This window comes from Leptodactylus fuscus, chromosome 1 (genome assembly GCF_031893055.1).
Source record: "Leptodactylus fuscus isolate aLepFus1 chromosome 1, aLepFus1.hap2, whole genome shotgun sequence".
In the NCBI taxonomy this organism is placed as follows: domain Eukaryota; kingdom Metazoa; phylum Chordata; class Amphibia; order Anura; family Leptodactylidae; genus Leptodactylus; species Leptodactylus fuscus.
In genome coordinates this window covers 20926871-20939892 of record NC_134265.1, presented here as the reverse complement: position 1 = coordinate 20939892, position 13022 = coordinate 20926871, and the positions used below count along the sequence as shown (strand labels likewise).

The window sequence follows — 13022 nt, the reverse complement described above, 5'->3', positions numbered from 1 at the left end:
TGACAGGTATGGCATGTTGGGAGTTGTAGGTTTTCCATAACTGGAGTGCTAGTGCCAGGGTGGAACACAAATACCTAAACCTGCCCGCCCCTCCCCCATACTATATGTATGACTTAACCAATGACAGGTTCAAGACAAAGGGGAAGTTTCTGATTTTCTTCAAAGACCAATTACAAAGAAAAGAGAAGCAGAAACTTTGATGGCTGTTCATGCGGTATCTATACGTAACGGTAAGAAAACGTGTACCAGGACCCACCTGCCGTCTCTCGTGTCCTGCTACTTTTATTCTTTTGCCCCTTAGAACCTCTTCTTTTTTTTTTTCCTATCAGTAGAATGGGAGGAAATCCTCGCAAACACGGGGAGAACATACAAACTCCTGGCAGATCTTGTTCCTGGCAAGATTTGAACCCAGGACTCCAGCGCTGCAAGACTGCAGGGCTAACCACTGAGCCACCATGTTGCCCTGCCCCTTAGAATCTTTTCTATCCATTTGCCTTGGACAGTAATGGCGCTGGCCGTCTGCTGCTAAGGGAGGGTGCGTTGTACATTCGGACAGCGTTGTATCTCGCTGCCATTATCCGCCTCTTCATCATCCACGAGTTGTTTCCGTCCACAGGATCGACTCTCCGTGGATGTTTCTCCTTGACCACACCATTCTCTGTATACCCTCCATACCGCTGTACCAAGAAACCCCACAAGATGGCAGTGTATGAGATCCTGACCCCACCTAGTCTAGCGCCAATGACCGGACCTTGATGGAAGTCGCTCCGATCACACGATTTTCCCATGTAATGTGGATTGACACCAAAAGAGGAAACAATGAATAAATTTTTCAATGGATTTTATGCTGCGCCCCGGGGTGACTTGCCTGATGTCCATACAGGGGAGCACCAATGGTGAAGGGTCTCTAATAAAGTGACCATTGATTGTACATCCGCCCCCTACCCCCAGATGTTCTCAGGTCATATCACATATATAGACACTAGGTAGGTAAAAAATTAATGGAGTATCCCAGGACTAAAATTTTGTGACGTCCACTAGTCAGGTGACTGGGGCTGAGCTGCAATACCAAGCACAGCCACTGTATAATGTATGGCGCTGTGGTTAGTGAGCAGTAAAAAGCCTGCAACACAAACATAATTTGATATAATAATAATAATATGATGACTGATTTTAAGAAAAACCCATTAACATGCAGCACCTGTGTAAAACTGGTCTGTCCGTGTAATAGGTCATTAATGGAAGCACGGCGGGGGTCTGCCACACAGGACCCCAACAATCGGCTGTTTGTAGAGACTGCAGAGTTCAGGTGAGTGCTGTGGGCTCTTCACTACCTACCAAGTACAGCGCCATATATCGTTTAGTGGCTGTGCTTGGTATTGCAGTTCAGCCCTATTCACTTGACTGGGACTAAGCTGCAACTAGGCCATGTGACTGATGAGTGGTGTCACATGGCCTGTAAGCAGGAGCAGTCATCTGACTGCAGGGGTCCTTTAAGACCCCGTTACTGACCCCTTTATTACAGTGTCATGGCTGCTGGCTCTGTAGGTCTTGTGTAGGATGTTCAGTCCTTATTTGCGACTGCAGGAACGGGCCTGGGATTAGAACATCCTGTGGCTGTGGGATCGCCTGCAATGCATTCTGGGGGAGAAGAGAAAGGAATTGGGATCGTGTGAAAGGTTGGGAGGATTATAAATAGACTCTGCAGGGATTGTGCGCTGGTTACACAGATGACTTGTATAAGTCTCCCGCACGACTGTAAGACGAGGAAATACAACCAAGCTCTCAGATCCTGAGATTGGCCCTATAACTTGGTCTGACCATGCTTCGGGGATGATCTCCATACACTGGCACCTTAGGGTAAAACCCTCCTCAAGACACATGAGACCCAATCTACACTGCGCCAACACTGGCAATGAGGAATCGGTCACATCAGAAGCACCTGGGAGGCTCACAAGGACGTTGCACACGGTCACTGTATAGCCCTGGCATTGCAACTTAAAAAATACAGGACCAAAATTCAGTTCCCTGTCCACCAGTTGGTATCAGCAGATCTAAGACGTCTGTGTCTCCTCCTTTATACATGCCAAAGATACTATGAGCGGAGCGATAAAGCATGGACCCTCCTGGCCAAAGATTTAAGGGACAATTATACCTCCTCCACCCCCCACATTATACAACACAGACCCCTTCCTGATTACTGTACAATATAATCTCCCCCCTACACTCTCTTCACATTCCCTTAAAAAATGAGAATCTCATATCAGCAGATAGTTAAACCCCCTCCACTTTGTCCAGGATCTCCCCAAAACCACTTAGCAAAACAGTGAAAAATTGGTGGTTTGGCAATTTATTTGGAAAAAAAAAATCCTGTACGGGAAAAATACTTGTATAGATTTGTAGAGCGGGCCTCTTATATGTGTTCTAGGGAAAGGGGAGTGATTTGAACAATTTCTTTATTTTTTTGCATTTGTTAGACCCCCTAGGGGGTCATGAACTCCAGGGGGTCTGGTCACTAATGCATTGCAAAAAAAAAAAGCGGCTCTTCTATTGCAGGCTGCATAGAGTAGCCTGCAATAGAACAGAAGAGTTAATGCTCACGATCAGTGTGGGATCGCAGGCATTAGCGACAGGTCTCTGCTGTATAAAACAGCGGCTGCCATCTTTAAACACCCGACATCCGCTGCACTATTACTGTGGATGTTAGGAAGGGGTTAAATTACAATTTTTACACCATAAACATTTCTGAGAAAAAAAAAAGTTGCACAATACAATACTGCCACCCAGTGGTCAGTAAAGGGACAGCTCGGTTTCTGTTATGTTTACGTGCAAGGGGACTTTGTTTGATTTGATGCATTTTTGATGTGTTGAAACATGACAATTTATATATATATATATATATATATATATATATATATATATATCATACTTATTGTGACATAGTCATTTAGTTCATGTGTATTGCTTGGCACCAGATACAATATAACAATCTATACAGCTATGATATTCAGATACTTTATAGACCTACCCCATATAGCATACAAGGGCTGTGCTCTGCTTGGTCATGTGTGACACCTCTTCTACAGATATGTAGTTGCCAAATAATTTGGTAAAAACAGGGACTGAATCCTGGACCTGAGAGACCTCCCCGGCAGATACACATAGGCTGAGATGACAATGACAGCAGGAGGTGACCACTGCCAGGAGGGATTGTAGGCAAGTGACATTGGAAGTCATATATGAAGCCTATGGCAGCAAATAGTGTGAGCACAAACCACCAAAAGAGGCTACTGGGCTACCAGCCAGACAACCAGCTACACTGTAGCTGCTACAGGGACTCCATTAACCTCGTGTCACTGTTCTGAATGGAGGTCTATCCTCTTCAGTGATGATAATAGTATGTATGTATATATGTATGTATATATGTATGTGTCAAATGAATGGGTTTGAAAGATGCCGGCAGGTTTCCGTCTCCTGCCCGATTTCGTACAGGAAACAGAAACCTGCAGAAAGGAGACCAGGGCGCAGATGTGAACGAGCCCTTAATCTGCCAGACATTTCCCTCCTTGTTCAAATTGTTAAAAAAACAAACCCTATAGGTGCTTGTGCCAGGCATCCTCAGTGTGAACCATGAATAGGTGCCCTGCATGTCTGTAAGTCATCGTATAACGGGTGTATTTCCCCCAGTCCAGTGACCTATTGCATCACCTGTGACCACAGCTAAGTATTATCTCATTTATTAAACACTTATTATTTTCGGTTACGATTGTCTGGCAGAACAAGCACCAAGACCAGACCACGATGAGAGACCTCGGAGCACTGGGGACAGGGGACTGGTTTTTGTTTTCTAACCTTCTCTTGGCATCAGGACAAAAAAAAAAAAAAAAAAATCCCCCATAATTATAATTCCTAGACAAAAGATGTGTTTTGGTTGTGCAGCAATGAAGAGGCCATCACATATCCACGCTACCACTCCATTCAAAGCCAATGGGTCAGAAGGGGTCATGTCTCATTAGGGAGAGATGGGTACAGGGACTTATTAGGCCCTGCTAAGAATTCTGGGAATCCTTACCCAAAGTCAATGGGTCTAGGCTGCTTCACATAAACTAAGGACTCTCTTCTTGAGATGAGTGGGGGTCTCTATGGTTGGGCCCTCACCAGACTGTGGATAGAAGATGTGCTGATCTTTGGACAACCCCTTAAAAGTCATTGTACCAGATATTAGACGTGCCCATTCATTCTGCCTCAAACCTGTGGAGATAGGCCTGGTCGGTGTCTGTGTCCTAAAGACAAGAAAAACATGCACACAAGAGGTTAACTCAAGATTGTCCACTTCCAAATTTATTTCACTGCAGTGCTGACAACAAATGGTTTTACTGGCAGAGTTCACATGAACAGCATGATGTAACCCGCAGTACATCACCGACGAACGAAGGCCAGACCGAACCCAAACCTGACGCACCCCTCCGTATGCTATGGGTTATACTTCGCTGGGGTGCTGGAGACAGGTAGAACGTTAGTAGCAGTAAGGCTGGAGGGACACAAGGTTCTTGTATCAGTCTATGCACAGGGAACAGATCCTTAGGGGAGCGACTTCATTACCACCAGTGATCCCCCCCGCCCAGGTCTAGCTACCTGTTGCAAAACTACAACACCCAGCATAGCCACAGACTGGCAGGGCATGCTGGGAGATGTAGTTTGGCTACAGCTGGAGAGACCCAGGTTGGGTATCAAAGCTTTAGACTAAGAGGGAGCTGTGGTAACATCACATTACAGTGAATTGCAAGTCAGATAACTATTCCGAAATTAAAAAAAAAAAAAAAATTCCGACCAAAATTCCCCATCGCGGTTATTCTGTGACCTGCAACGCCTTTGTCTTACTCTTCCATATCTTTGGGATCTGTGGCCGGCTTTGTAAAATATAAAGGAAAGAAACTAGAGCAATCTGCAACGCAACGGCTGTGTGACCCTGGCCTGGGACAGATGATGCCGTCCGTGGGCGACTATGGCTCAGGATTCTCATCAATCCCCTAATTCTATAAAAGAAAAAAAGCTGCCTAAAATGATGGCCGCCCGTATAGGAAGATAGATGCAAGGATGATGGCGTGTGTGTGTATGGGAGGAAAGATCGGCCATGTTGGATTGCACAATATCTTCGTTCTGCTGGGAAGTAAGCGGCTGTTAAAAGTTCCTGGCAGCCCCTTATCTCTGATTCCTCAATGAAATATTCACGTATGCTTAGCCTGGTTGTGGGGGATTTGGGGAAATGAACCAAACTGGTGTGTACCCAGCAGCCGGATTACCTGGAGTCTATGCACCAAACCATGGCAGCAGGCAATCATATATTGTCATTAATAGGAAATGCCACTCTACAAGTTATTGCTGCTCCCTTCACACTAGTGGAAGTATTGGGGCAGACTGCTTAGCTCCGGCAGGTAAATAGTCTGATCTTATGGGATGGGAGTGAAAGACCACCATAGAGCGAGTCTTTGTAGCATGCACCAGATTGCTCAGGTGCAGACCGAATGCAGAAAGGGTAGTATAAACCCAATGCACATGGGGCAATCCGGGTCAAAATTTCATGTCTATATATAAGCTGGATTTTCTGCTCTGACCCCATAGTGAGCTATGACGCTGGGGGTTCCTGTACTGTCCTATACCCCATACAATACAGGATAGTGAATACACAGGCAGGCAAGACTCCGAAGCATCACAGATCACCCGACTGGGGTTTAGCTGAGAAATCCAGACGGCACCACCCCTGTGCATGGGGTCCTAAAGCTATAGACTGGATGGCATCATTAGCCTCACAAGGGATCTGCAATCACAGACCTCAATGGGATCACTACCGATATGAAGAAAAAGAATGCCTGACCGTCCGTCCTCGGGCGTGCAGCTTCCAGCCAGAAGTCTGACCCTTCATTCACATATGTGTCAGTAATCTGTTCGGGGGAGTCCGCATGGAGACCCCCCCCCCCCCCCCCGAACACAACTGCAAGCACTGTGCAGTAAAGGCACACGGACACCATAGACTATAATGGGGTCCGTGTGCTTGCCGCACGCTGTCCGCACGAATCCTGTGGACAGGAAAGGAGATTGTGAACAACTTTCCTGTCCGCATGATCCCTGTGGAGATCTGGCGGCAAGCACATAGACCTCATTCTAATCTATGGGGTCCGTGTGCGTTCACTGGCACACCACTTGCAGTTGCGTTTGGTATTCCAATGGGGAAAGGGGTCCTCATGTGGATTCCCCAAACAGAATACTGAATGCAGATGTGAATACTCTGCAGCTCTCCCCATTTGCAGTCATAGAAGCTACTAAATTAAGGTGGTCCGGGGGGTGTTAAAACTTCTAATATGGAAACTTGCTAAACTACATCACTGCCATGAATTTTTACTCTCCTAAGTACCAATGCAAATAGCATAGGAGCTAGAGCAATATTTTAGGATTTTATTGAAGGGGGTCTGTTCATAATGACCATGTTAGGTAGTGGACCAGGCCCTTCCCCATTAGATCATTAGTTTAGGGGCTTACGGCTGTCAGAGTTGGCGTGGTCGACAAGCTCCCCCAATGGTCGGCCATCTGTAGCGCTCCAGCTCGTATGAACCCACATCTTCCGGCATACCCAGCATGCTGGGAGTTGTAGTATCCCGACCGCTGCAGGGCCACAGATAGCAGGACTATATTAGAAATACACAAGCTCCTTCACCCCTCCATTACATATCCTGCTTTATATTGTGTTTCTTTTGTTTTTTTAACATCACGGAGCGACTGGAACCTTGTTCACGTTAGGTTTGCTATATATCAAAAACAGGAAAAGTTTGCAAAACAGACCTAAATGTTATAAAAGCCAACTTAAAATGAGAAAAATCATGCAATGCGGCAGCGCCGAGGGTTGGAAAACGGTGTAAGATGGTTATAGGTTAGCTTTACACGCTCCCTAGCACGACTAAACGGAAAGCTGCCTTAGTTACAATTATATATAGATAGATATATTAACCCATTGAGACAAATGCCACGAGATTTCCAGAGACGTTTACTTCCGAGTGCTGAAAATTGCAAAAAAAAAAAAAAAATTATAAGAAGTGTTTTTAGTCTTCACACAATAAAACATCCATGTGAATTCAATGTACAAGAACAAAAGGTAAAATAAAATAAGAAATTAGTGAGGGCACATGCCATATCGATCCATGGAACTTACAGCTAAAGAAGGCCTCCCCTCCCCCCCTGCCGACTAGTTCAACGCAAAACTTAAAAACACGGCTGGAAATTAAATACAACTACGGCCTATAGAGAGACGTCACTGGGGCGGTCACCCAGAATGGTAACTGTCCAAGTGCGGAGGGGGTAGCGTGAGGGTACGCAGCCCCCACTGCATATGGACAGGAGGCAGGGGGAAAGGAACGCTTCCATTTTAACAACTATACAAATATTTAACCTATTAACAACTCCGGAGATGACGCATCGGAGCCTGGAGCAAGGTAACAACAAGATACGCGGCGTTGTGTCGGCATCAGGACATGTAACCCTGCGGCAGACGGGATGACACATCTCTGTTAGTGGAAATGTATTTCTCCTGGAGGCGGACGCCCCACAAGCTCGGTGTTATTTTTTTACATTTCTTTAGAAGTTATCGTAATCTTTTTTATCCTTCTTCCCTTCGGCCTCGAAGCTGTCCACTCCGTCGCTGTCTCGCCTTCTCTTGCGGTTGTTGTGAATGTTGAAGCGCTGGTTCATCTGAGACAGAGGATCCATGCCCAGTACCTTGTGGATTTGTCGGAAGGCGAGCAGCCTTAGTGCAAACTGCGGGATAAGAAAAATTCTTTAATATAAAGCAGGGCCGGGGCGTCACCGAGCGAAGACAATGGGGCACATTCACTAAGAAGCTGCACTTTTTTAAAGACTGTAGTTTGCAACTTTTTAATGTCATTTGTAACTATATGGTCAAGTAACTTTTTATACTGCATTTGCCACTTTTAACAAAGTGTTTGACCATTAGACGTGACACATCTACACTAGCTGTGTGGTTGGCAGAAGGATGTGCCTTAGTAGGAATCAGGTGAATAATCTGCCACTGCAGCGATCATTAAGTTCGGCATATAATACGTCAGTCTTGATTAATCCACCCTCAGGGCTCGTTCACACGGGACAAGAGGGGGCGGATTTTGACACCGAATCCACCTCGGAATCCGCCCCCTCACAATAGAGGTCTATGTAGATCGCTAGCTTCCTTTTTAACCATGAGCGGTATGTTCCGGCTCACGGAAAAAAAAGAAGCGAGCTGTCCTTTCTTCAGGTGGATTCCGCGGCTGATTCAGCCCCGGAGTCCGCCTTGCGACAGCACCCTCCAGACTAGGCCCAATCATTTGGGCCTACTCCGGAGCGGGAAGCCGCGACTGTCGGAAGCCGCAATTGTCGCATTTTGGTCCTATTCTAACGCAGCTTCCCGCATCAGAATCAGGACCAAAATACACCATCCCGTGGCCCGTGTGAATGGGGCCTAAACAGTTGCCTTAACAATAAAAGACAGTATTTCCTATCCACAGGACAAGGAATAAGTATCAAATAGTTGGGAGTCTGACCCCTAGGATCCCAAATCAATCATGAAAGGGCACTAAAACTCCCGCCCGAAGTTGGTGGAGACTGAGGTCCGAGAAGCCAATAGAAGTGAATGGAGCGCTGATCACGAATAGAGATCAGCACGCTCCATAGAAATGAATGGATGCACCTGGTACTTCCGCTTTGACGGCGGGCGGCCGCTTAACCCCCCGCGTGCCGGCAACGTCCATTCATTTCTATGCGAGCGTGCTGTTCGGATCGGCTGATCCGAACAGTACTCGCTCATCTCTAATCACGAAACATACTTTCATTTCATTCACATGGGGGGGGTGATTTCAGACCCTCACTCTCTGCAATGCTGAAGATCTCAGCAGTCAGGCCCCAAGTGATCTGACACTTATCCCTTATCCTATGCATAGGGTACAAGTCTCAAAAGGACTTCTCCTCCTACACTACTGAGATAACACAGAGTACAGAGCTGTGATGGTTGCAGGTAAACAGCTCCGTACACTTTGCAGTGGCCATATTTACATGTATGGGATCTGAGGTGCAGTAACCAAGGACAGCCAATACATGGTGTCTGTATCAGGGTATTCCCAGCGGGCCCAGCTCTGTACATTGTGTCTGCCAGTGTGGGTTCGTCTATGAGAAACTGGCATGAGTGCAGGCTGTCTGAGATAACACTGATGTTTTCTCCTAAGGATAGATCATTAATCCCATAAAACATAAAGTACATGTAATATACAGAACATTACCTGTGCACTTGAAGTGATGTCCTCCCTTTGCTGGTCAGTCATAGTAGCTAAAGTGTCAAAAGGTTCTTTTTCACATGGATCAAGTAAACCAGGCCCACCTGCCAGAAAGAAAAGGGTTAACGTGACATGGCAGCATTTCTTTAGCCCTCGAAGCACACCTTACCACTTATGATAATAGGTGCTAGTGATGCCATCTGTGTAAGAAAGGCTATTCTTCTCCAGAGGTCCATATACTGTAGTGGTGATGTTTGGAGCTGCTACCCTACCATTAAAGGGATCCTATCTGACTAACATGTAGGAATAGCCTTAAGACAGGCTATTCTTCTCCTACCTTTAGATGTCTTCTCCGCCCCGCCGTACGGTATAAATCCCGGTTTTCTTTGGTATGCAAATGAGTTCTCTCGCAGCACTGGGGGCGGTCCTCAATGCTCAAACTGCACTGGGGACGTCCCCAATGCTGCAAGAGAACTCTCCAGCGACGCCTCCATCTTCTTCTAGTACGGTCTCTCCCTGTGTCTTCTTCCGTCCTGTGTTTCAATCTTCTAGGCCTCTGGCAGAGCTGACTGCGCATGCCAGGCCACAAGAAAATGGCCACTTACTCAGTAAGCTGGTGTAAGCGGCCATTTTCTTGTGGCCCAGGCATGTGCAGTTGGCTCTGCCTGAGACCTAGAAGATCCGAACCAGTGCCGGAAGAAGACACAGGGAGAGACCGTACCAGAAGAAGATGGAGGCATCGCTGGAGAGTTCTCTCGCAGCATTAGGGATGCCCCCAGTGCTGTTTGAGCATTGAGGACCGTCCCCCAGTGCTGCGAGAGAACTCATTTGCATACTGAAGAAAACCGGCGGGGCGGAGAAGACACCTAAAGGTAGGAGAAGAATAGCCTTTCTTCAGGCTATTCCTACGTGTTAGTCAGAAAAAAAGGGCATCCAATGATAGGATCCCTTTAATGAAAGCAGGGTAGCAGCTCAAGACACCACCACTACAGTATATGGACCTGTATACACTATATAGAGCTTCGAACTGTATACTGTAGTGGTGGTGCCTGGAACTGAAGCCCTGCTCCCATTCACTTGAATAAAAGCATGGCTTCTTACAGCTGTATACCTAGCATAGGGCTTCTAGTGGCAAAAACAATAAATCGGGGTGGGGTCCAGCTGTGGGGCCCTGACCCTTCTGATACTGATGAACTACCCACAATATAAGTATTCATTACCTTCAAGCCCTTTAATCAAACCCAGTGCCCACTGCAGGGGTGACCGCCGCTCCTCTACAATCACTCACCCTTTAAAATAATGCCGGATGAAATGCACTCAAAGACCCTCCTCAATGCGTCCCCGGGACTCTGGGGGCCCGACGAGCTGCTGATAGCCTTCTCCACCAATAATTCCAAAGCCTGTAAAACAGAAGGAGACCAATGATGGGCGCAGTTGGGAACTCTCCTCAGAAAAGCAATCATCTTTGAGGATATTATTCCTGAACTGCATGTACAATATGACCAGTTTTATTTAAAGGCCTAACCTAAAATTTCAGGATAAGCTGTGTTATCTGTATGTCACATGGCCATTAGGATTTGGATTCTCAGTTCTCCCTGAGCTGGTGGCAGGAGACTACAAGCTATGATGTCTCTCAGACGGTGCCGGTGTCTTTCACGTTGCTCCTCCTCCCCTCACCATAGACTTCTATTGAGAGTTGTAATCTGATACCTCAGTGAGGTGACAGTACGTCTTGGTAAACAAAGATGGCTTTAAATCAGACCCGGCCCTCTGACTGCTTCTGTCCGGCCCGCATAGCTTTTGGAAGTTTGTTCAAGGACCTGTGATGACGTCATCACAGCCTATCACCAGGATAGGCTATGACTCGTTAGTGGGTGGAGCCACAAGGGACTGTGTGCTTGATGCAAGCTGCCGGCTATGGGGGCTGCTGGATGATAAAGAGAGAAGAGACAGCATGTGTGAGCAAGAGGGGGAACTAGGGGCAGTTGTAGGGGAGCAGGTAAACTGAATGCACATAAAGGGGGGGAGACATTAAACTAGGGGGCAGATGGAGGGTGACATTAAACTGGGGTCAACTGGAGGAGGATATTAAACCATGGGGGGTAGCTGGAGGGGGACATGTCCACTTCTAGTTTCCCCCAGTTTAATGTCCCCCTCCAGTTGCCCCAGTTTAATGTCCCCTCTAGTGTCTGCTAGTTTATACTGGGGCACCAGGAGAGGGACTTAATACTGGGGGACGCTTTGGAGGGGAACATTATAATTTGGGGGGGTATAATGTTAGGATGAGTGTAGGAGGATTTTACTTTGTGGGGCACATGGAAAGAGGATTGAGAATGGGCGGAGTCAGCATAGAAGTGGGTGGAGCTAAATTTGCCACAGCGCGCATGGCCCTCTAGAACCATTACAATTTCTCATGTGGCCCCATGTGAAAATTAATTGCCGACCCCCCCTTTAAATGGTCACCAACTTTTCAACCAATCTCCTTTCATAGAGCTTGTGATTCTGGACCAAAATGTAATGTACTTTAATTATAAATGTGGCTAGGAGTCTCCCTTCTTGTTAACTTGCAGTTCATTCCCTGTTGCTAGCTAAGATTCGCCCATAGATACTCTAAACAGCAAGACGGGAGTCACAGGGAGTAGAAGGGTGAGGAGCTGGGATTTCTTCACACAGTAAATGAAGAGGGGAGGGGCGGATTCTCCTCACACACGTCTACAAACTGCTCTGTGCAAAGCACTGAAGAGAAAAAAAAATTCTATGTACTTGTATTTACTTTTAGCTGTTTATGTGATTACAGATGGGATATTATTCACAAATAGCAGCTTTGCTAACTGTGCTCATGGATTGTTGATTTTTTGTTTCTTGTGTTTTATCTGATAGGTTATGTATTTGCAGTTCAGTGTTCCTGGTCTACTATATTATAGTAACTTGGGATCTTATCAGGTATTGTACAGTTACTCCTGGCAGAATAGTACCAGTAATGAAATGGGAAGGGGAGGGGGGAGGATTCAGACTACTACTTATTGTACCTGCCCATAGCCTCAAAGACAAATGCAAAATGTGTTTCAGCCATTATGTGATTACAGCAGAGAAACCTGACAAAACACCATGTATGATGGCTTATACAGTCATAGAATAGTACATTACTGAGGTTCTTATAATCATCTGTACCATTCACCTCCAACATTTTTTTCTAAATCGGAGCTCCAACTCCCAACATTTGAGTGTTGATGTTAAATTTCAGGCTCTTTATACCCACCATACAAGAAAAGGTTATTATCTATGGATTTAGGTACATGTATAAAGCGTATGTATAAAGTGACTCAGTGCCCCATAGTGGCAGATGGTGCTCACTATAAATAGTAAGAAAAACAAAAGGGCAAAGCAGAAAGAATAAATGCATGAGACTAAAAGTGATATGAGAGAAGGCGAAGGACAATTTTGAGGTATTAAAGAGGTAATACAATTTTATATATATTTATTTATGGAACCTGCACCCATCCCAAACCATAGGTGTCTCTAAACCCCTTTCTAGTCACTGCTGTCAAAGAGGTGGTTGCAGTTCTGTGGCTCTACAGCGTACGGAGCTCCATACAATGCAGCGACGGCACCTGGAACAGCAGCCCTGCTCTCATTTGCTTGAGTAGGAGAAGAGCTGCTTCCAGCCGTATACTTATTACATGGCTTCCAGTGGCCAGATGATCGGTTCGG

At 46.2% G+C, this 13022-nt stretch overlaps 1 protein-coding gene across 2 annotated transcripts in view; it reads right to left on the bottom strand.

Annotated features, from left to right (window-relative positions):
* Positions 1–7608: 7608 nt before the first annotated feature.
* ZFR (zinc finger RNA binding protein) overlaps positions 7609–13022 on the bottom strand; it is a 40267-nt gene continuing 34853 nt past the window's right edge. For both annotated transcript variants that reach the window (XM_075267913.1, XM_075267924.1), the window contains exons 19-21: positions 10600–10711; positions 9318–9415; positions 7609–7806 (exon numbers count right to left, since the gene is read on the bottom strand). In XM_075267913.1, the coding sequence (XP_075124014.1) occupies positions 7627–7806; positions 9318–9415; positions 10600–10711 (390 nt within the window). In that variant the 3' untranslated portion in view covers positions 7609–7626. The remainder of the gene's footprint in view (positions 7807–9317; positions 9416–10599; positions 10712–13022) is intronic.